We start from the raw sequence: 20,654 nt of genomic DNA on the forward strand, positions 1-20,654 counted from the left end.
TCTGAAATCAGACTGTTATGAATACTGCTTTGGCTCCAAGCCCTTTGCTGTAACCACACCCACCTAGTATATGAAGTTAAGTGCTGTGGTTTGACCTGAGCCTCCCCAGAATCCCAGGTTGATATTATTCTTGGTTGCATATAGGGATTTAAGTTTGATGGTAGCAGTTCCCATTGTAATTTATGACCTATAGGAAAGAGCAATCACAGAGGTCTTTAAGGTTGCTGGACTCCCTTTGCAAACTTATTTTTCATAGCTGTGATGAAAGGTCTGTTCTTTGGCTTTGGTGAGTTGGCCTCACATGACAAATACAGTCTAACATTCCAATCTTCTAAGCCTTTGGATACCTTCCTTTTCAACATATCAACGAAGTTCAGCATTTCAAATTTCATTTAGAGAAGGGTAACCCTAGGTCCATGTTTCAACTACCCAACTAAATCAACTGTTAGAGACATTCTAAGCCCCTCAAGTTAAAGCAGTGAATACAAAATTTCTGCTTAATGATCTTGTATTGATAAACTTGGCCCCATCCAACTTTATCCCTCCATGTTGATCCCACAGCCTTCATACACATCCCCATACATATTCCCCAGGATTCAATCTATATAAATGGGAAATATAATGTAGCTCTTTTGGTGTATATCATACCTCCTCATGAGTCACATTTTATACCTCACGCTTTGGGGTTTGCTTAGAGTTGAATCTTGTTATATGGTTAGCAGCAAAGAGGGCAGAGGTAGGTCCTGAGGAGAATCAGTAATACCTTGCAAGCAACTACCTTAAGGTAGGCCAATATGGTTCTTCAGGGAAAGGAAAACTAAATCCCTCAGACATGGAAGATACTTCTATTGGCAAAGAAGATTCTGTAATTTAGGAACTTCAGGCCCCGCTTTCATCATATGTTGTCTGTGTTCCAATTCCAATTTTCAAGATCCTGTTCTTTCCCAACAGATGCCTCACTTTAACAAAAGAGGCCTTGCAAAGATGGGAATGCAATTTGTGTTGTAATCAGGTACTTGCAGGATTAGACTTTGGATTTAGGTTTTAGAAATCTTGGCTCTGGCAGGGGGCCTGGATGGCTCAGTTGGTTGAGCATCTGACTCTGATTTTCAGTTCAAATCTTGATCTCAGGGTCTTGAGTTTGAGCCCCATGTTGGGCTCCATGCTGGGCATGGAGGCTACTTAAAAAAAAAAAAAAAAAAAAAAAAAAAGAAATCTTGATCCTGAAGCTACATGAAATGTTTTTGTTTGTGTGTTTGTTTTTCCCAGAGAGGTCATAGAACCTTTCAGGTGCTATACTCAGACCCTGAGCTGTGAATTTAAACCTCTGAGGTCATTTTCTTTCTCCCAGTTTTTTAGAACAGTTAGTTACAACCAACCAACTAACTCACCCATTATACTTCTCATGTTAACTAAAATGTTCTAAGGAAGCAAATGCTTGGTCAACCAGAATCTGGTTTCCATAGGTACTTTATTAGAGATATGTAAGTAAAATTTAAGTAACTCCTTTGCCATTTCACGTTATGATGACAAGTGCCCTCCTTATCAATGGCAATAGGGTCATTAGTGCCTCTCTAACAGTTTCCAGAAAACTCAAAACCTATTCAGAGCACACATCCTTATATTCAGGAGATATTCTTGGTACCATATTCTGTATCAGTCAGAGTTCAACTATGGAAGTAGATCCAGTAGGAGATATATATATATATATATATATATATATATATATATATATTCACATATATGTATATATACGTATGGCTCCTTTAATTGTGTAAGGCTATTGTCTCCATGTCTGATACGATGCTTGAACTTGAAGTCCATAGGGCAGCTAGTCAGAAAGGAATATGAATGTAAAATAGGGGGAAATCAGTAGTAGCTAGAACCAATATGCACAAGCTTGAACCCTATGAGGACAGACCAAAAGACATGTCCATTCTATTGCCTTTGACTTCCGTGGTGGGCATATCCTATAGAGGCTGGGAATTTTATCATGAAGCTAAACACACACACTGGCCCAGGAGACAAAGAAACTGAAGAAGGCCCAGCTTCTGCTTCATGCCAACAAAGCGAGTCAACACATCATCATTGACAAGTGTGCACTACAAAATGATTTCTGCCCCCCTTCTACCTTCCAAATCTCATAAGAATCTTCTTTGGGACTCACTTTAGCTGATGACATAGTAGAAAGAGAATTATGGAAATTCAGAGTAGCCTGGCCAAGGTGACACATTACAAAATTGTCATACACGTGTGCACAGAGCATTAAAAACATCAGGCAAAATCTATAGGACTAGAGGGAGAAAAATACAAATCCCCAACCATGGTTAAAGATTTTTCTAAACACTTCTCTCTTGATAATTGATAGAACAAATAACCACACACAAAATTAGTAAGATGTAGAAATCTGAACAATTCAATCAAATAACTTGACCTAATTGGCTTTTGTTGATCATTGCATTCTCAAGGTAAAGAATACACACTTCTTTTAAATACACATTGAAACATTCACTAAGATAGATCCTATGCCAGGCAATAAACAAATCTTAACACATTACAAAAGATTGAAATCATGCAGAGTATGTTATTTTGATCATAATGAAATTGGAAACCAAAAACAATAAATTATCTAGAAAATCTCTAAATATTTGGAAATTAAGCAGCACTGAAAATAGGACCAGAGAAGAAATAACAAGAGAAATTAAGAAATAATTAAACTGGGGGCTTAGTGGGTTAAGTGTCCAACTTCAGCTCAGGTTATGATCTCATGGTTCATGAGTTCAAGCCCTGCATCGGGCTCTGTGCTGACAGCTCAGAACCTGGAGCCTGTTTCAGATTCTGTGTCTCCCTTTCCCTCTGCCTCTCCCCCTCTCATGCTCTGTCTCTCTCTCAAAAATAAATAAACCTTATAAAAAATTAAAAAAAGAAAATAATGAAACTGAATGATAATGAAAATACAATGCCATGGACTGAATGCGTCCCTCAGTATTCATATGTTGAAATCTTAATCCCCAGGATATTGGTATTAGGAGGTAGGGCCTTTGGGAGGTAAGTAGGTCATGAAAGAGAAAGTGGAGTCCTCATGAATGGGATTAGTGTCCTTATAAGAGGAGACATGACACAAGGGTCCCAATAAGTTAAAGAAGAAGGCAGAAGAGTAAGGTCAGAGTTAGAGAATGAGATATGATGACAATGGAGGCAGAGGTTACACTGATGCAGTTGCTGGCTCTGAAGGTGCAAGGAACCATGAACCAAGGAATGCAGGTAGCTTCTAGAAGCTATGAAAGGCAAGGGGATGGATTCTTTCCTAGATCTTCCAGAAGGAACACAGCCCTGCCAATACCTGACAAGTCCATGAGACCTGTATGAAACTTCTGACCTCCAGACTGTGTGATACCAAATCTGTGTTGTTTTAAATCACTAAGTTTTTGGTAATTTGTTACAGCAGCAATAGAAAACTAATACAGTCTCCTAAAAGTTCTGCTAAGGTTATTTTGTTTGTTTGTTTGTTTTTCCCTCCATATTTAAATACTTATTTAATCTTTAAGTAATGTTTTAAATCCTGTGAGGTTATGGTCCAGCCTTATTGTCTTACAGATAGTTAGGCACTGCAGCATCATTTGTTAGATGATCTATCCTTCTCTCACCAAAATAAATTTACAAAGTATTTTTTGAAAAATACAAAGATGTAGGAGGGCTTGCTTTTTCACTCTGCTCTCCACCATGTGAGGACACAAGGTAAAGATGGTCATCTGCAAACCATGAAGCAGGTCCTCACCAGATAATGGATCTGCTGCCTCCTTGACCTTGGACTTACTAGTCTCCAGAACTGTGAGAAATAAATGTTTGTTTTCTAAGCCACCCAGTCTATGGTATTTTGTTATAGCTAGAAACAGACACATGAAAATTTGTGGAATGTAATTAAAGCAAAACCTAGAGGGAAATTTATAATTTTAAATGCTTTCATTAGACAAAAATAAAGTGCAAAATCAATGGTCAAAGCTTCCACTTTATGAAGCAGAGAAAACAAAACCGAAGTAAGGTGAAAAAAAGCAAATAATAAAGATGAAAGCAGAAATCAGTGAGGTAGAAATAAAGCAATAGAGAAAATCAACAAAGCTAAAAGTTATTTTTTGAAAAGACTAATTAAGTCAACAAGCTCTATTTAGACTAATCAATAAAAAGATGAAATACAAATTATAATATAAATGAAGAAAAGGACATCATTATAGATCATATAGACATTCGACTGGTAATTTGAGAATATTATGACAATGTTATGCCCATAAATTTGATATCTTAGTTGAAATGGATACATTCATTAGAAAAACACTTTGTCAAAACTGATCTAAGAATGCATGGAAAACTAAAACAGTCCTGCATCTATTAAAAAATTGAATCTTCTGGGGAGCCTGGGTGGCTCAGTCAGTTAAGTGTCTGACTCTTGATTTTTGCTCAGGTCATGATCTTGCAGTTCATGTGATTGAGCCCCACATTGGACTCTGCACTGAGCTTGAAGCCTACTTGGGATTCTCTCTCTCTCTCTCTCTCTCTCTCTCTGTCTCTCCCCCTTTCTCCCTCTCTCTCTCCCTCCCTCTGTTCCTCCCCCGCACATATGCTTGTGCTCTCTCTCTCTCTCTCTCAAAATTAAATAAACATTAAAAAAATGGAATCTTCCTACAAAAATGGCTCTAGGCTCAGATGGTTTTACTAGTGAATTATATATCAAATACTTAAAGAAGAAAAATACCAATCTCACACAAGCTTTTTCAGAAAATATGTGAGGAGAGGACACTTTCTAACTTGTGTCATAAGCTCAGTCAGCATTACTGATTACCAGAGAAGGTAAGAGAAAATTACAGATTAACATGTCTCATAAGTATAATAGAAAAATCTGCAACAGAATATTAGTGAATAAAACCTAGCAATATTTAAAAACGATAATACATTATGACAAGATGTTGGTTCAACATTTGAAGACAATCTATGGAGGTCAATGCATTATCTGAATGAAGGAGAAAGGTCACATATCATTTTAATAAATGTAGAAAAAGCACATGACAAAATTCAGTGCCAATCGTGATAAAAGCTCTTAGCAAATTATAAATAGAACTTCTTCATCTGAAAAAAGACACTCATAGAAAGCCTACAGCTGACATTATACTCAGTGGTGACATTTATATATTATTGGAACAAAGATGCAGGCCTTTTATTTCATTGAATGTTTTATTTCATGGCAGTCCTTGCCAGTGCAGTAAAATAAGCAAAAAAACAAAAACAAAAACAAAAACAAAAACAAAAAAACCCAAAAAAAATATATAAGACATATAGATAGGGAAAAAAGTAAAATTGTCTTCATTCACAAGTGACAAGATTTTTTTACATGGAAAAACAAAGGAATCTATGGAAAATCACACTAGAATTAGTATATGAAGGGAGCAAGTCTGCAAAATGCAAGGTCATATGTAGAGTGACATAAAACAATCAGAAAATAAAATTTTAGAAAATCATATACAGTACCATAAAATAAAAATAGTTGAGAATAAATTTAATGAAAGAAATGCAAGACTTCTAAAATCTGTAAAACATTGCAGAGAGAAATTAAAGAAGACCTAAATAAATGGAAGGCTGTATCAGTGTTCTTGGATTGTAAAACTCAATATTGCTAAGATATCAATTCTCTCCAAATTCATCTATAGATTCAATGCAATTCCAATCAACTCCAGGAGGCTGTTCTGTGTGAATTAATAAGCAGATTCTAAAATGTATATGGAAATGCATAAGATCTAAAAAAAAAAACAAAACAGAATAACCTTGTAAAATAACTAGGACTCACACTACTTTATTTCTTTTTTTTTAATTAAACATTTTTTTAAGGTTTATTTTTGAGAGAGAGAGACAGAGTGTGAGCCAGGGAGGGGTAGAGAGAGAGGGAGACACAGAATCTGAAGCAGGGTCCAGGCTCTGAGCTGTCAGCACAGAGCCCAACATGGGACTCAAACTCATGAACCATGGGATCATGACCTGAGCTGAAGTCAGACACTTAACCGACTGAGCCACTAGGTGCCCCACTACTTTATTTCAAAGTTAATATTAAGTTACAGAAATTGAGTTAGTTTTGAATTGGCCTATTAATGGAACAGATTAGAGAATGCACCAATATATAGTTAATTAAACTTTGACAAAGTTGGCAAGGTAATTCAATGATGGAAATGATAGTCTATTCTATAAATGGTGCTTACACCATCTATTTTGTGTAAAAAATGAACTCACATCCCTAATTTACACCACATAAAAAATTAATTTGACATGAATCATAGACCTAAAGGTAAAAGCCATAACTATAAAACTTCTGGAGGAAAACATAGGAGAATATTTTTGTGACCTTGGGGTAGACACAGATTAGACAAGACACAAATAATTCTAATCATTAAAAATTTAAAAAACACCTAAAACTTTAAAAATGTTTTAAAAAATAAAGAGGAGCACCTGGGTGGGTTTGTGGGTTCGAGCCCCACATCAGGCTCTGTGCTGATAGCTCAGAGCCTGGAGCCTGTTTTGGATTTTGTGTCTCCCTCTCTCTCTGCCCCTCCCCTGTTCATGCTCTGTCTCTGTCTCTCTCAAAAATAAATAAACATTAAAAAAATAAAAACAAAGCAACCTAAAAAGTTGGCCGTTGTCAAAACTAAAAACTGCTTTTCAAAGACAACATTAAGAAAACAAAAAACCCATCACAGATTGGAAGAAGATATTAACAACATGTATATCTGAAAAAAGATTTGTTTCCAGAATTATATAAATTCCCACAATTCAATAAGGAAAAGACAAATAGCTCTAGAAAAAAAGTGGACAAAAGACTCAAATAGACACATCATAGAAGATCTATATGAATAGCCAATAAGCATATGAAAATTTACCTACATCAATAGGTATCGGGGAAATGCAATTAAAACTACAATGAGATACCAGTTCATATCTACAAGAATGAATAAAATTTCAAAAAGGGATAATACTAAGTTATTGGCATATAGAACAGCTCGAGTGCTCATACATTGCTGGTGGGATCATGAACCGGAGCAACTATTTTGGAAACCTGTTTGGCACTTTCTTATGAAATTAAACACCTACTAGCAAACCCACTTCTAGGTATTTACTGAAGGAAAATGAATATATATCCTCAAAAATACTTACACAAGAATGTTTGTACCAGCCTTATTTGCAACTGTCCAAATAGTCATCAACAAGTGAATGGACGTCCATATAATGGAATGCTAGTCAACAACAAGAACAAGAAAAAAGAAACAAACCTTGGATATGTGCACTAAAGTCAATGAATATCAAAAACCTTATGTTGAGCAAAGGAAGCCATACATACCATATGATTCAATTTATATGAAGGCAGAAGGAAGCTTTAGCGATAGAAGTTGGATGATTAGTCATCTGGATGGGGGTGGGGATTGACTGTCAAGGGGGATCAAGGACTTCCTAAGGGGAGGAAAATGTTCTATATCTTGATTATGGTAGTTGTCCCACAGGTGTATGTGAGTCAAAACTCTTACACCTAACCACGCATTTAAAATATGTGCTTTTTGGGGTGCCTGGGTGACTCAGTCGGTTAAGTGTCTGACTGTTGGTTTCAGCTCAGGTCATGAAGTCATGGTTAGTGAGTTCAAACCCTGTGTCAAGCTCCATGCTGCCAGTGCAGAGCCTGCTTGGGATTCTCTCTCTCTCCCTCTCTCTCTGCCCTTCTCATGCACTCTCCTCCCCTTCCTCCCAATAAATAAATAAACTTAAAAATAAATAAAATAAAATAAAATAAAATAAAATAAAATAAAATATGTAGTATATGCAAGTTATACTAAAATTATACTATAATCCCAATATTACTGGTGATGAGTTAGTCGGAAGTGTTTGCTGATAGCTTGAACGGACAAAGATCCTGGCCTCACCACCATACACAGATGAATTATGTTCTTCTTAGGTTGGAGATAGTTGTAAAGGGTAACCTACTTTCTCTTTTACCATGAAGTACTAGAATAATGGTAGATTAAGAAACACTTTCTATTCTTAAAAAAATCAAACAAAAAAGTATGCACCTCCCACACACAAACCACAAAAACACGCAAAACACAAACCTCCTCCAATAACCTGTTCAATGACAATTTTCTCACTGTAGCAGAACATTCTGCTTCAGGTTTAACTTAAATCCCTCAAGTTGCATTGCACTAATTTCTACTTTTGTTCTTTGGTAAATGGAAGCTTTCCCAGGGCTGGCCAGGAATTTCTTCTCTTACAGTACAAAATTATCTTTCTTGGGTAGTGTTTTAAGGCTGGAGACGTTTGTAATTGTGCAGGTAGCCTCTGGTCCAGCTGCCGTACAATACTCTCCTGCAACTCAGCTTAATTATGTCTTTGAGATTTTCATTTTTAAAGATTTTATTTTTAAGTAATCTCTACACCCACAATGGGGCTCAAACTCACAACCCTGAGACCAAGAGTCACATGCTCCACTGACTGAGCCAGGCAGGCGCCCCCAGCATTGAGATTCTTGAAAAATTGGCAGGACAGTCTTGGGGTCGATGACCTTGGTGTACTCCCAGGTGCCTTGAATACATTGACATTGCCTTTCCTTTCCTTCCATAACAGGAAATGTTGAAGGATGAGGTGCGGACACTCACCTACCGGAACTCCATGTATCACAACAAGCATGTGTTCAAGGACAAAGTGGTGCTGGACGTTGGGAGTGGTACCGGGATCCTTTCCATGTTTGCTGCCAAAGCAGGGGCCAAGAAGGTGTTTGGGGTGAGCATGCCACACCCTCTCTCCTGTTGGCTTCTGTAGAGATAGCCCTTGCCTCCCACCTTCTCCTGCCCTCCCTACAAGTACAAGCCCAGGTCCACTCCTTGCTGGGGCCACATCCTTGAAGAGGAGTAGAGAAAAATCAAGTGTGACTCTCAGGAGGTGTGGCAAGATCCCACGACTCCCTATCATCCAGGCATTGCTCCTGGTCCCTTGCCCTGACAAATGCTGACATTTACAGAGGATTTTTGACCTTCTGAAAATCATTCTGGTGTTATCATTACCTTAGAGAACTTAGTCCTAGCATCAGCTTGAAAAGCAGCGCAGTGTGATTATACATGTGAGCTTTGCCTTGAATCTCTGCCTTTACAGTCATGAGATGTGTGACCATGGACAATTCACTTCTGTACCTCAGTTTCCCCATCTATTAAATGGTCATAATAACAACACCTTGCTCAAGGGGTGATTGTGAAGAAGAAGTTGAGTTTAATACATATGTAAAGTGCTTTAGAACAGGGCTTAGCATATGACCAACACTCAGTGTTTGATACTAATATAGTTAGGATAAGGCCCTAGCGGATAACAAGACAATCTCCTTTCTTTGTTCTTTGAAGGGCAAGTTGGTAGGTTTAAATTCTGCTCTGGTTACTGAGGTCTTCCAGATAGAAATGGAGGCTGACCCTCTGGGAAGCTTCCCAGCCTTCCTCTGGCTGCCACCACACAGTTGCACATGGACTGATGACAGGGAGGCTGAGGGTCTGGACCTGGGAAGAAACTGAAAAAGAAGAGCTCTGCACAGCTGGCTGATGTGTGAAAAATGCAGTGGGTCCAAGGCTGGAATATGAAAATTAATCTTTGTCCAAATTAAAGACACGCTACAGTCAAACTCCCAGCACATGCACAAGATAGCTGTTTGCAGAGGCCCGTGGGAGCTGAGCAGCTTTTAGTAGGGCTTTGTTCTCTGTGCTTTTAGCTGGTTGTCCTGCAGCCTGTGCTGACAACTCCAGGCCCCCAGGTTGACCAGAGCCCTCCAAAACCCCTTGCCACCCACCCCTACTTGGCCTCAGAGGCCGGCCCCTGAGTCCCCCAGTAGGGACAGCATTCCCCCTCGGTACCTGACTTGGACAGTGTCTGGGCTGCAGAGGGTCTTCTAGAAACCCGGGACATCCTCAAGGCATCTATCTCTGCCACAGACCGAACTGGAAAAGCCATGATGTATTCAGCTGAGACACTTGTGATGAGGTGGGCCAATCTGGGTGCTTCAGGTCAAGTGCTGCCCTTCCCTACCTTCCAGCTTTCCTTCACTGGGCTCTCCTCACCAGGAGGGAGGCTTTCCAGAAAGGGACAGACTCCACTTCCTGTGATCACACAGCCTGGGGGTGGGGCTTGATTCACCTAGCCATGCTCCTGCTTTCCCTGCCAGCCCTGTCTCTGAGGCCTCGTCCTGGTCTGGGACATGGGTAGCCAAGGGCTGAGCAGGGAAAGGGTAGGGCTGCCCCTCACTGGCTTCCAAGTGGCCAGTGGCTCCAGCTAAGGAGCTGTCAGGAAACATCCACTCAGCGCCTTCCAGCTGTGGTGACTATCCCAACTGTCCCAATCCGTCTGCCTCCTGATCTGTTGCTGTCACAGCCTTTATAAACAACTCCCACATGTAGCTGGACCTCTTTCTTGATGGCTCATTTCACAGTCTCTCCTGATCCAGGCTCCCCCTCTGCCCACTGCTCTTCTCCAGAGAGAGGGAGAGAAGGAGAGAGGGAGAAGGAGAGAGAAATAAGAGGGAGAGGGAGAGAGAGAAGGAGAGACAGATGGAGAGGGGGCAGGAGAAGGGGGAGGGGGAGGGGGGGAAGAGAGGGAGAGAGAAATAGAAGGAGGGAGAGGGAAAGAGAGGAGAGAAAGAGGTAGGGGGAGGAGGGAGGGAGAGAGAGAGAGAGAGAGAGAGAGAGAGAGAGAGAAGAACAGGGGAAAGGAAAGCAGGGGGCAGCAGACAGGAAAAGAGGAAGGAGGACTGTGAAGCTGCCAAGGTCCTGGGGCCTGGGGCCGTCAGTGCTCTCAATTGTTTGCATGCTTTGGCTTATTTAATCCTTATGATGACCACGTTAAACAGGGACTGTTTCCTCACTTATGAGGGAACTGAGGCATAGTTAGAGAGTGGCCAAGGCCTGATGTGAATCCAGGCCTCCTGCCTCCAGAACATGTGTTCTTCACCACGAAACCACGCAGCCTCTTGCAGATGGATGCCAACGTGGCAAGGAGGGGGAAAGAACTGGAGAGAAACACAGTCCCACAGAAAGTGGGATCAAAGGCCACAGGACCTCTTAGTCCAGGAAAGGGCCCATCCTCTTGGGCTCTGAGCCTGGCCTAGGTCTATCTTCTCTGACAAAGCAACCCCTACTTGATCCTGCAGGTGCCCTCATCCATCCCCAAGGCTTTTATGGAGGCTGTGGGCCAGGCCCTCAGTCCTCCTATGCAAATACTCTCTCCTCTGGTTCCAGCATCCCCTGGCTGTCACCTGACACATGCCCCAGGTGTGGACTTGCTCTCCCGCTCTTCCCATAAGGTCCTGCTCTCAGCTGATGCTTGGCTAATTTTTCACATATCTTGGCCCTTTACTTAGGAGATTTGGGGAGACTGGAAATACTTGTAGATTAAAAGGAATTAACCATCTCAAAGGTGAACACTGCAGAAAGGGTAAGAATTGACTTGTGCATGACGTGTGTGGCAGGACGGATCTCAAGACTGGTCCTGAGGCCCTGAAGTGGCATTTTCCTGATGGTCCCTATCCTGGAATGTGCCCAGTTCAGCAGCGAGGTTGGGAGGGAGTGGGTAGAGTACAGCAGCTAAGCAACCTCATCCCATTTTCCTCTGGCTAGGAGGAGACCTGCCAGGTCTTACTGAATCTCCCAAGTTGGACACCAGGTCTTCCATTGTGGAGCAGTGGATTGAAGTCAGCCTCCTTACAGCAAAGACAGCCAGATTCAATGCAAGAGCCACTGGCCTGCAAATTGGGAGGGATGCACTGTAGTTTTCAGTCTGCTGTTTAAAAAAATAGCTGTATGACTGTGGGCGGGTCACTGTACCCATCTAGGCTCAGCTTATTTGTCTGTTAAATAGGAGCTAGACAGGCTGTGATCTTTTTTACACCTTTCTCCTTTGTTCTGTGCCCTTTCTAGATTGAATGTTCCAGTATTTCTGACTACTCAGAGAAGATTATTAAGGCCAACCACTTGGACAACAGTAAGATATACCTCTGTGTGTTTTCCCATGGACAGAGGGAGTGAGGGGGTTTACACTTTCTTGTTTGGGTGGTATAGACTGATGTAAGAGGGAAAAGTACAGAGCACTTGGCCTTGGGAAGGTGGAGCCTGGTGGAGGCTCTATTAGCAGGATTGAACCCACAGGATTCTGAGGTTCCCAATCCCAGCCATGTCAGCCAAGGGCACATTATTCCCAGCGCAGCTTTCATGGCTTAGCTGCCATGCCTTCTGCTTGGCCCCAGCTGTAGGCATTCTATTGAGTTTTGCAAAATGGCAGCTATTCCTCCTCTTCTTCCCTCTCCACAACCCCATCCCTACCTCTCCCGTTCAGCAAACCAGTGGCATCCTAGCAGACCCCAGGCTCTGCCTTTGGAGAAATGTGGTCCTCTACTGCCCATGGGCTGTCTTGCTGATAATGCTGTCTTGGCAATTAGGCTGCCTTTGGGAGTGGGACCCTCTCCAAGCTGGTGTCTGATTATAAATAGAGGTGCCTTCCCTTCCCTTCCTCCCTTCACTCCTTACCCATGCATTGCAACCTTTCCCAGGCCCCTCCTCCTGGAAAACTATTTTGAACACACTCACACCCACAAGTGTCCCCAATCCAAAGAACTCCTTGCATCTTTTATTAGTCAACTGGATGAGATTTAGCCTCTAGGCCCTGTGCTGAGCTGGGCCATACATAGGGTTTGTAAACTAGGAAAACAAGGTTGACTTTTTTTCCCTAAGGATGATAGAGGCATTTTGGAGACTATTATGCAAAAAAAAGTATTTCCTATGGGGTATGGATTAGAATGTGTTGTAGGCATCAAGAGTGTAAGCAGAGACACATTAGGAGGCTGTTTCAGTGCTCAGGGGACATGCTATGGCATGGACCAGGGTGGTGGCAGTGGAGGTGGAGAAAAGTGATCACTTTGGGCTAGAGGTAAGGGGGTCTACTGATGAGATGCATGTGGAAATGATAAAAAAGATATGAGCAAGAGCTATTTTGTTGCCTTGAGTAACTGGGTGGATGGTGGAAGACAGAAAGTAGAGAACTTCTGGGGATGACGGGAGGGAGAAAGAAATCAAGAGTTCTCTTTTGCACATGTCAGGTTTGAGATGGACATCCAGTGGACTTGTTAAGCAAGAGTAAATTTATGAGTTTATATTTCAGGGAGATCCAGCACATGGGATTTGGGAGTCTTCAGCATATGGATGTTATTTGAAGTCACAAGATGATGTCACTTAGGCTTAAAGTATAGCTGGAGGAAGAAATGGACCAAAGATAGGGCTCTGGGGCATTTCAACGTTTGGAAGCCAGTCAGAGGAGAAAGGGCCAGTAAGAGGCAGAGAAGATACACCCAGTGAGGCTGATGGACATTCAAGAGAGAGAGATGCACCATGAAGCCAAGAGAAGGAGGAAGGGGCGACTATAGGGAATGCTCAGAGATCAAGTAAGGGAAGAACAGAGAAGTGACCATTGCATTTGGCCACATGGAGGCCATAGGTGTTATAAACAAGAGCAGACTCAATGCTGGGGTGGGGACTGAAGTTCAGTTAGAGTAGGATAAATTGTGGAGGGAGGGCTATAAATAAGTCTTCTTGCTGTGTGGGGGAGCAGGAGAACGGAACTGTAGCTACAGGTGAATGTGGGGCCAAGGCAGGTAGTTGTTTTTAAGGGCAGGAGATATGAAAACATGTGTGTCTGATTCAGTTGTCCAGTAGACAGGCACATACAGGAAAAAGAAAAGTCAGTCATGAGGCCCTTGGGTCCAGAACACAGGTATAGGGGTTGGTCTTTCCTTGGAGTAGGGACAGTTTAACCACAGAAACAGATGGAGACTGAGGAGTGTGGCTCCAGATAGAGGTGGGCTGCTGGTGGAAAGCCCCCAGTTTGTTGCTTCCATTTTCTTTTCAAAGAATGAGACAGTGATTGGCAGAGAAGAGGGGGATGAGAAAAGATGTGGGAAACGATGGAATGGTCTTTCAGAAGGAGGGAGGGAGGCAAATATGCTGGACTGGTGGGGATTGTTGGAGATGAGTCAGCATAGATATGCAATAAGCTCAGTCCTTGTGTGAGTTTCTCCTTACCACGCTCACCAGCTTGGGTGTGAGGAGGGCCGCCTGGGTGGGGGCTTTGATAGTGGGTGGGGGCACACAAGTTCGTTTCAATAATGGATCATGGAATTTTAGCTGGGTAAGGCAGGAAGTGAGGAAGGGATGGGGGGTGGTAGGTGAGTGACAATGGAAAAGGTTAGCGGTATTGGGGAGGCCATGAGCAGAGGTCCAGAGGCCTTTTTCCAGCTTGAGTAGAGGACATGTTGCCCTGACCTCTGACTTTGGTGTCCCGTCTCTCCTGGTTCACTTCGGGCAGCCAGCTATCCTGCACACTCCTCAGAACAGTCCCTGACATGGGCAGAAGGGAAAGAGAGGTGAGCTCTCTACTTGCCTACTAAAGATAGGAAAAGAAAACTGGCCAATTCCTTCTCTGCAAGGGTGCAATAGCCTGACATCCCTTTCTTCAACTCTGTGACATAGGGCAAGAGGTTTCCCCCATTTAACAGATGGGGAAACTGAGGTAGGAGAGGTAGGGCAGAAATTTGGTCTTGGTTTTTGCTCCTGTACTCTCTCCTGAAGTGTGTTTACATTGATGTGGAAGCCCCAGGAGTGGCTGCCAATGCTGAAAATGAAAATTAAAACCTGTTAGGAGAAGAGGGTGGGGACAAATTGATGTCTGATCAGACACGCTCCCAGTACCACCTCTGGGCTCCAAGGGGCCTTCAAAGGACATTTAGACCATTCCCTGCCTCTTTACAGGTTCAGTTGCGCAGTGACACCTGACCTTGGAGGGACGGTCTGCCTTCCCCGTCCCCCTGACTCTTCATCTGTCTCTTGCTACCAATTCTCTTGGGATCTGGAACTATAGCCCCCCAAGCTTGCAAAGGGCAGCTGCTTGCAGCCATTGGTAGCAGTGTGTAGAGTGGGCCTGAGTGAGAGTGGGGGAGAATAGTCCCTGTGAGGAGTGCCTGACTTTGGGAGAAGGGCGGTTTGGGTCTGAAAGTATGCCAGGAAAAAGAAGCCAATAACCCCTCATCATGCCCTCTAATTCACACCTCGAGAGCTTTCCCTCTCTGCCTCTCCTCTGCTTCAGTTTCCTGTAATTTTTTTTAATGTTTGTTTATTTTTGAGAGAGACAGAGACAGAGTGTGAGTGGGGGAGGAGCAGAGAGAGAGGGAGACACAGAATCTGAAGCAGGGTCCAGGCTCTGAGCTGTCAGCACAGAGCCCGATGCAGGGCTTGAACCCACGAACGGTGAGATCATGACCTGAGCCAAAGTGGGACACTTAACTAAGCCACCCAGGCACCCCCTGTAATTTGGTTTATTTCTCTTCCTATCTTTATCACTTCTTTCCTTTAACCTTCAAAACATTCCAATATATAGACAAGATACAACTTTTTTTTTCCTGAACACTTTGAGAGCAAGTTGTTGACATGATGCCCCATCAGCTCCCAATACATGCATATGCGTGTCATACAAACAGGGACATTTCCCTGCATAGCCACACTGTGACCATCAAAATCAGGAGACTAACGTTCTTCCATGATCATTAGCTAGCGCTCAGATCCCGCTTATGTCTGCCACTTGTTGAAATAACATCCCTTAGAGTAAAAGGAATCACCTTCTTAAAAAATTTTTTTTAACATTTATTTTTGAGAGAGAGAGAGAGAGAGAGAGAGAGAGAGAAAGAAAGTGAGCAGGGGAGGGACAGAGAGAGGGAGACGCAGAATCTGAAGCAGGCTCCAGGCTCCAAGCTGTCAGCACAGAGTCTGACGCAGGGCTCGAACTCATGAACCGTGAGATCATGTCCTGAGCTGAAGTCAGACACTGAACTAACTGAGCCACCCAGGCGCTCCTAAAAGGACTCAGTTTCAAACCACATGTTGCATTTAGTTGCCACATCTCCGGTTTCCTTCAGGCTGGAGTGGCCAGATGCTCCTCAACTCTTGTCGCCTTGACGCTTGACGATTGCAGGTTAGAGTTCTGTAGAATGTCCCTCAGTTGGGGGCATGTGATGCTTCTGCAAGATTGGGTTCAGATCGTGCCTCCTGGCAGGAGTTAGCGGAGATGCTGTGTCCTTTTTCCTGCATGCTCTTGGGGACATGCAGTTTTGATTTGTCCTGTTACCGACAGCATTTGCTTTGATCACTGCTTCTGGTGATGTCTGCCAGGCTTCTCCATGGTCAAGTTGCTTTTTCTCCCTTTGTAATTAGTAAGATTTTCTGGGGGAAGTGGTTTGAAACCATGTAAATATTTCATTCCTCATCATTAATTTCCTATTTTATTCAATAGGTTACATCTGTTATTAAAGGTACTTATTTTGATACACGAATTGTTCCCAATTTGGTCATGGGAGCACCTTTAAGCTGGCTTCCGTGTCCTTTTGACATTCCTTCTTCATTTTTTGTGAGCTTTCTTATTTTCTGGCACTAACGTTCCAGTCTCATCTTGTGCTTTCCACGGCTTTGTTTTAGAATCAGCTGTTTCTCCAAGGAGTCATGAGTCCATTTACTGGACAATGGCATTTAGAAACTAGAATCTGGGGCTAAATGTGCTCATTGATTTTAGGGTGTTGAGGCCCCCAGGCTGCTTCAATAGAAAGAACTAGAGAATGTGTGTGTGTGTGTGTGTGTGTGTGTGTGTTTACATACACATTTACATAACGTGTACTTCTGAATCTGTCTATACATGCTGTCAAGAGTAAGTCCACGTGCTACCCCACCTCCTGCTCTAACCAGCACTGCAGGGTCCTCTAACTTTCTCTCTTCCCATGTTTGCAATTCATTTCTCTGACAGTGAAAAACCTGGCTCCTACTATTCTTCTTTTTTTTTAAGGTTTATGTATTTTTGAGATAGAGATAGAGATAGAGAGCAAGCATGCAAGCGGGGGAGGTGCAGAGAGAGGGGAACAGAGGATCCAAAGCGGGCTTGGAGTTGACAGGCTGACAGAAGCCAGCCTGATGTGGGGCTCAAACTCATGAACCACGAGATCATGACCTGAGCCAAAGTCAGCTGCCCAACCTACTGAGCCACCCAGGCTGCCCTGGCTCCCAGTATTCTTAATATGTTTACTTATTGAAACCATCCCCCCGGATGTACACCATCTCCCATTGTCACCACCTCCTGCCCTATGCAGACGTGTCTGTCACCCCGTGTTGGGCTCTGACACTGGCATGGGTACTCTCCTCTCCCTGCTTAGACCCCAGCTTGCAGAGCCAGGCTGCTTCCTGTGCAGCAGCCCTCTCGGCCCCTTGGACTTTACTCTCCCATCCCAGGCCACCTCTTCATGCCCTGCTTACCACACTGCCCCCACACTGCTCAAGCTTCAACACCCCATGCTGAACTGTTGTGCAGGTACACACACCCCCTTTCTGGGCTGCCTAGACATCTAGTTTGCTCAGCCGCATTCTTAGCATGCAATCATCCCAGGCGCTGTACTTTGATGGCTCACACTTGATTCTCTACTAGTGAGCAAAGGCCCACGAAGGACAAACCCTTATCCCCAAGTAAATAGCCAACCCCATGCCTCATTCTTACCCCTCACATACAGTGTACCGAGGAGGAGGGAACACCAGGCCCAGGGGCCTTTACAAGGCAAAGTTGTTTCCACTTCTTCCTTCCTGGGCTTAGCAACAGGTGGGTGGAGCTGGTGAGACCGCCCAGGGCCCTGTTTGCTGCACCCGCTCGCTCAGCCTTGGCATGTGTACTGGAAAGAGGACAGCTTGACTGTACAAATGCTTCCATGGAAATGCTTTTGAAATGTTGCAACGGCCAATTGTGTGGGGCTTAGGAGCGTAGGTGTACAGACATAAATAACAACACAGGACATAAAATACCTGCTACCCAGAATCAATCAATCTCTCTCCCCCTCCACCTCCATACAGCTCCTGGGGCTGGATTTATTCACGTGTAGACACACACCTCCACGAAGCCACCTGCAGTGGTCATGCAGCCTTCACATGGCTTCTTCCACATGCATGGCCCACTCACGTGCTCAGAGACTCCTGTTTGACTTTGACTTCCTCCTTTTCCCTGCTGCGGAGCCAAGTGCGCTACCAAGATGCTTAGAAAGGTAGATTTGTTTGTGAAGATTGACATAGGAGCTCAGGGATGGACAAAATTTTTATAGCTCTAGAAACAAAAAAGTTATAACCCATTTACTTCTCAGGAAACTCAAGGGAGAGAGTGTATCCCTCCTTTCCTTTCTCTTTTCCTGCCTGTGCACGTCCTAAAGTATTAAGTGTCACAGACGAAGAAACCTGAGCACACAGCAGAGTGGCAATGGACAGAGCATGCTCCACAACGTAACAGTAGAGATGGCTCTGTCCCATTGTTTGGACTTTCTGATCCACCACCTGCTGCCCAGAGAGGAGCTATGTCCCCGCACAGCGTGCAGGGCTATTCGGGGATGAGAGACAGTGTTCACAGAGTGACTAATGCCAGGCTTCGTGTGTGGTAGGTGCGCAAACGTTAAGTGTAGGTCCTTTCTTGCTTCATGTTCTACACTTTGCTCTTTCTTGGCCGCACATGCACCCTGAGACTTTTGGAGACGACGCTTCAATCCTCTGCTGCGGCAGGTTTCCTCCGCGCCCCGGGGCATGCAGCCTTGGGATGGTTCGCCTGATAAGAACCCTGCCACCAGCCACTTGGGATCGAGGAGCACTTGTTTCCGGGGGTGGGGGAATCCTCCTCCCTGCAGCCTTGCCGAGGCTCCCTTCCTTTCCTCCGGGCCATGCAGAGTAGGAGCCTCCTGTCATGTGGCAGCCCTTTGTCCACATCCCCTGACGATGAAGACACCCTCCCAGATCCTACACTCTTTGCTTGGTTTGAGCCACTGTCTCCCCCTCACCCTTGGAGTTGTGCTAAGAAATAAGCCCAACCCGGAGATGGGAGGGACCCGGATGCTGTGCTTCTGACACCAAGGCTCCAACTTCCTTCCATTAGCAATTGTGGAAAATGCAATGTCATCTGGTGCTGAGATGGAATCAGCTACAGCCTGTCGTCTGTCCGTATCCATATCTGTTGACTATCAGAATTACTTGGGGCTCCTGGGTGGCGCAGTCGGTTAAGCGTCCGACTTCAGCCAGGTCACGATCTCGCGGTCCGTGAGTTCGAGCCCTGCGTCGGGCTCTGTGCTGACAGCTCAGAGCCTGGAGCCTGTTTCCGATTCTGTGTCTCCCTCTCTCTCTGCCCCTCCCCCGTTCATGCTCTGTCTCTCTCTGTCCCAAAAATAAATAAACGTTGAAAAAAAAAATAAAATAAAAAAAAAAAAAAACAAAAAAGAATTACTGCCCAGCTGGAGCTCCTAACCTATGTCTTGAATCCAAACCGAGAATCACACTTCTTATTCATATTAGACTTCCTGTTGGTAGATTTGGTCCTTCCTTACAACTACTCAGGCTTTCGAGAGAGCATGGCTCTTCCAGGGTCATTGTTCTCTGCATGCTGTTCCCACATTTTTGATGGGTGCCCTGGGGTGAGTGTGGAAGCTCTCGTAGGCTGGTCTGTGTTCAGCTCTTGATCAGTGCCTTTGAATACAGCCAAATAGCCAGTGGCAAATCCATACGATAAGGATGCTGTGGGGTCAAGGCCTTGTCAGAGCTCCTGTTGGAGGTCCCCACATGGTACACTGCAGGCAGGGGGGTGAAGAGCACTTACTCTGGAACTGGACTTCCTGGTTTACGCTCAGTGCTGCCCGATTAGCTTGTGATCTTGGATACCTTATTTTTTGTGCCTTAGTTCCCCCATCTGTGAAATGGGAGCAACAACACGTCATAGGGTCATTGTGACGATTCCATGTTACTGCACGTAAAACTGTGGCATGCTGAGACAGGCTCCTACAGGCTCCTGAGGGCCAACTGTTAAATTTTCAGTGTATTTGTAGAACAGATGAAATCACTTTGGTGGCTTGAAATTGGCCACAGTGGGAATATTTACACCACACAAACCAGAAAATGCTACAAATCAGGGCTACTTTCCCCTGGAGACCCAGTTGTTAAGTATGTACCAGCACACCACTGTTAAAACACAATGGTGTCCCATAGGCAGTAAGCATCCAAGAAATTTTAGCTATGGTTATTATTATTTCATTTGTTAACTTGACTAATAACTCTGTCAAAAGAAAAAATGAGATTAATCAGATATAATTTTTTTAAATGAACCTGTACTAGTGACTCCTGGCAATTGCTGCTTCCTTTCCTAACTGCTCGTGAAGAAGCCTATTAATAATCTTAGGGCTGGGTTTCACACCCTTGTTTCTTCAAGCATTGTTGTGCCACACTCCATGCCCTGTACCAGGTGCTGGGAGCCAATGGTGAACCTGACAGACAAGCTTTTTGCTCAGGTGAAGCTCACTTATCTCACGGAGAAGACAGACATAAGTGCAAGTGAACAGACATCATGATAAAATTACAAATGGTGAAAGGTCTTAGAAAGAAACATGACGGAGTCATTGAGAAAAGTGGGGTGCCCACTTCTGACTGGGGGATCGCAATGGCATGATGGAACTGGCTCACAGTTCACACCCCCTTGTGAGAGCTGATCCTGCACTTTTCTTCCCAACT

At 43.9% G+C, this 20,654-nt stretch overlaps 1 protein-coding gene across 8 annotated transcripts in view; it reads left to right on the forward strand.

Annotated features, from left to right (window-relative positions):
- The window catches only part of PRMT8 (protein arginine methyltransferase 8), a 97,778-nt gene that overhangs the window by 46,246 nt on the left and 30,878 nt on the right, over positions 1-20,654 (forward strand). For all 8 annotated transcript variants that reach the window (XM_045467153.1, XM_045467159.1, XM_045467155.1 and 5 more), the window contains 2 exons: positions 8,647-8,802; positions 11,970-12,033. In XM_045467153.1, coding sequence (XP_045323109.1) covers positions 8,647-8,802; positions 11,970-12,033 — 220 coding nt within the window. The remainder of the gene's footprint in view (positions 1-8,646; positions 8,803-11,969; positions 12,034-20,654) is intronic.

The sequence above is a fragment of the Leopardus geoffroyi genome, chromosome B4 (genome assembly GCF_018350155.1).
Source record: "Leopardus geoffroyi isolate Oge1 chromosome B4, O.geoffroyi_Oge1_pat1.0, whole genome shotgun sequence".
Classification (NCBI taxonomy): Eukaryota; Metazoa; Chordata; class Mammalia; order Carnivora; family Felidae; genus Leopardus; species Leopardus geoffroyi.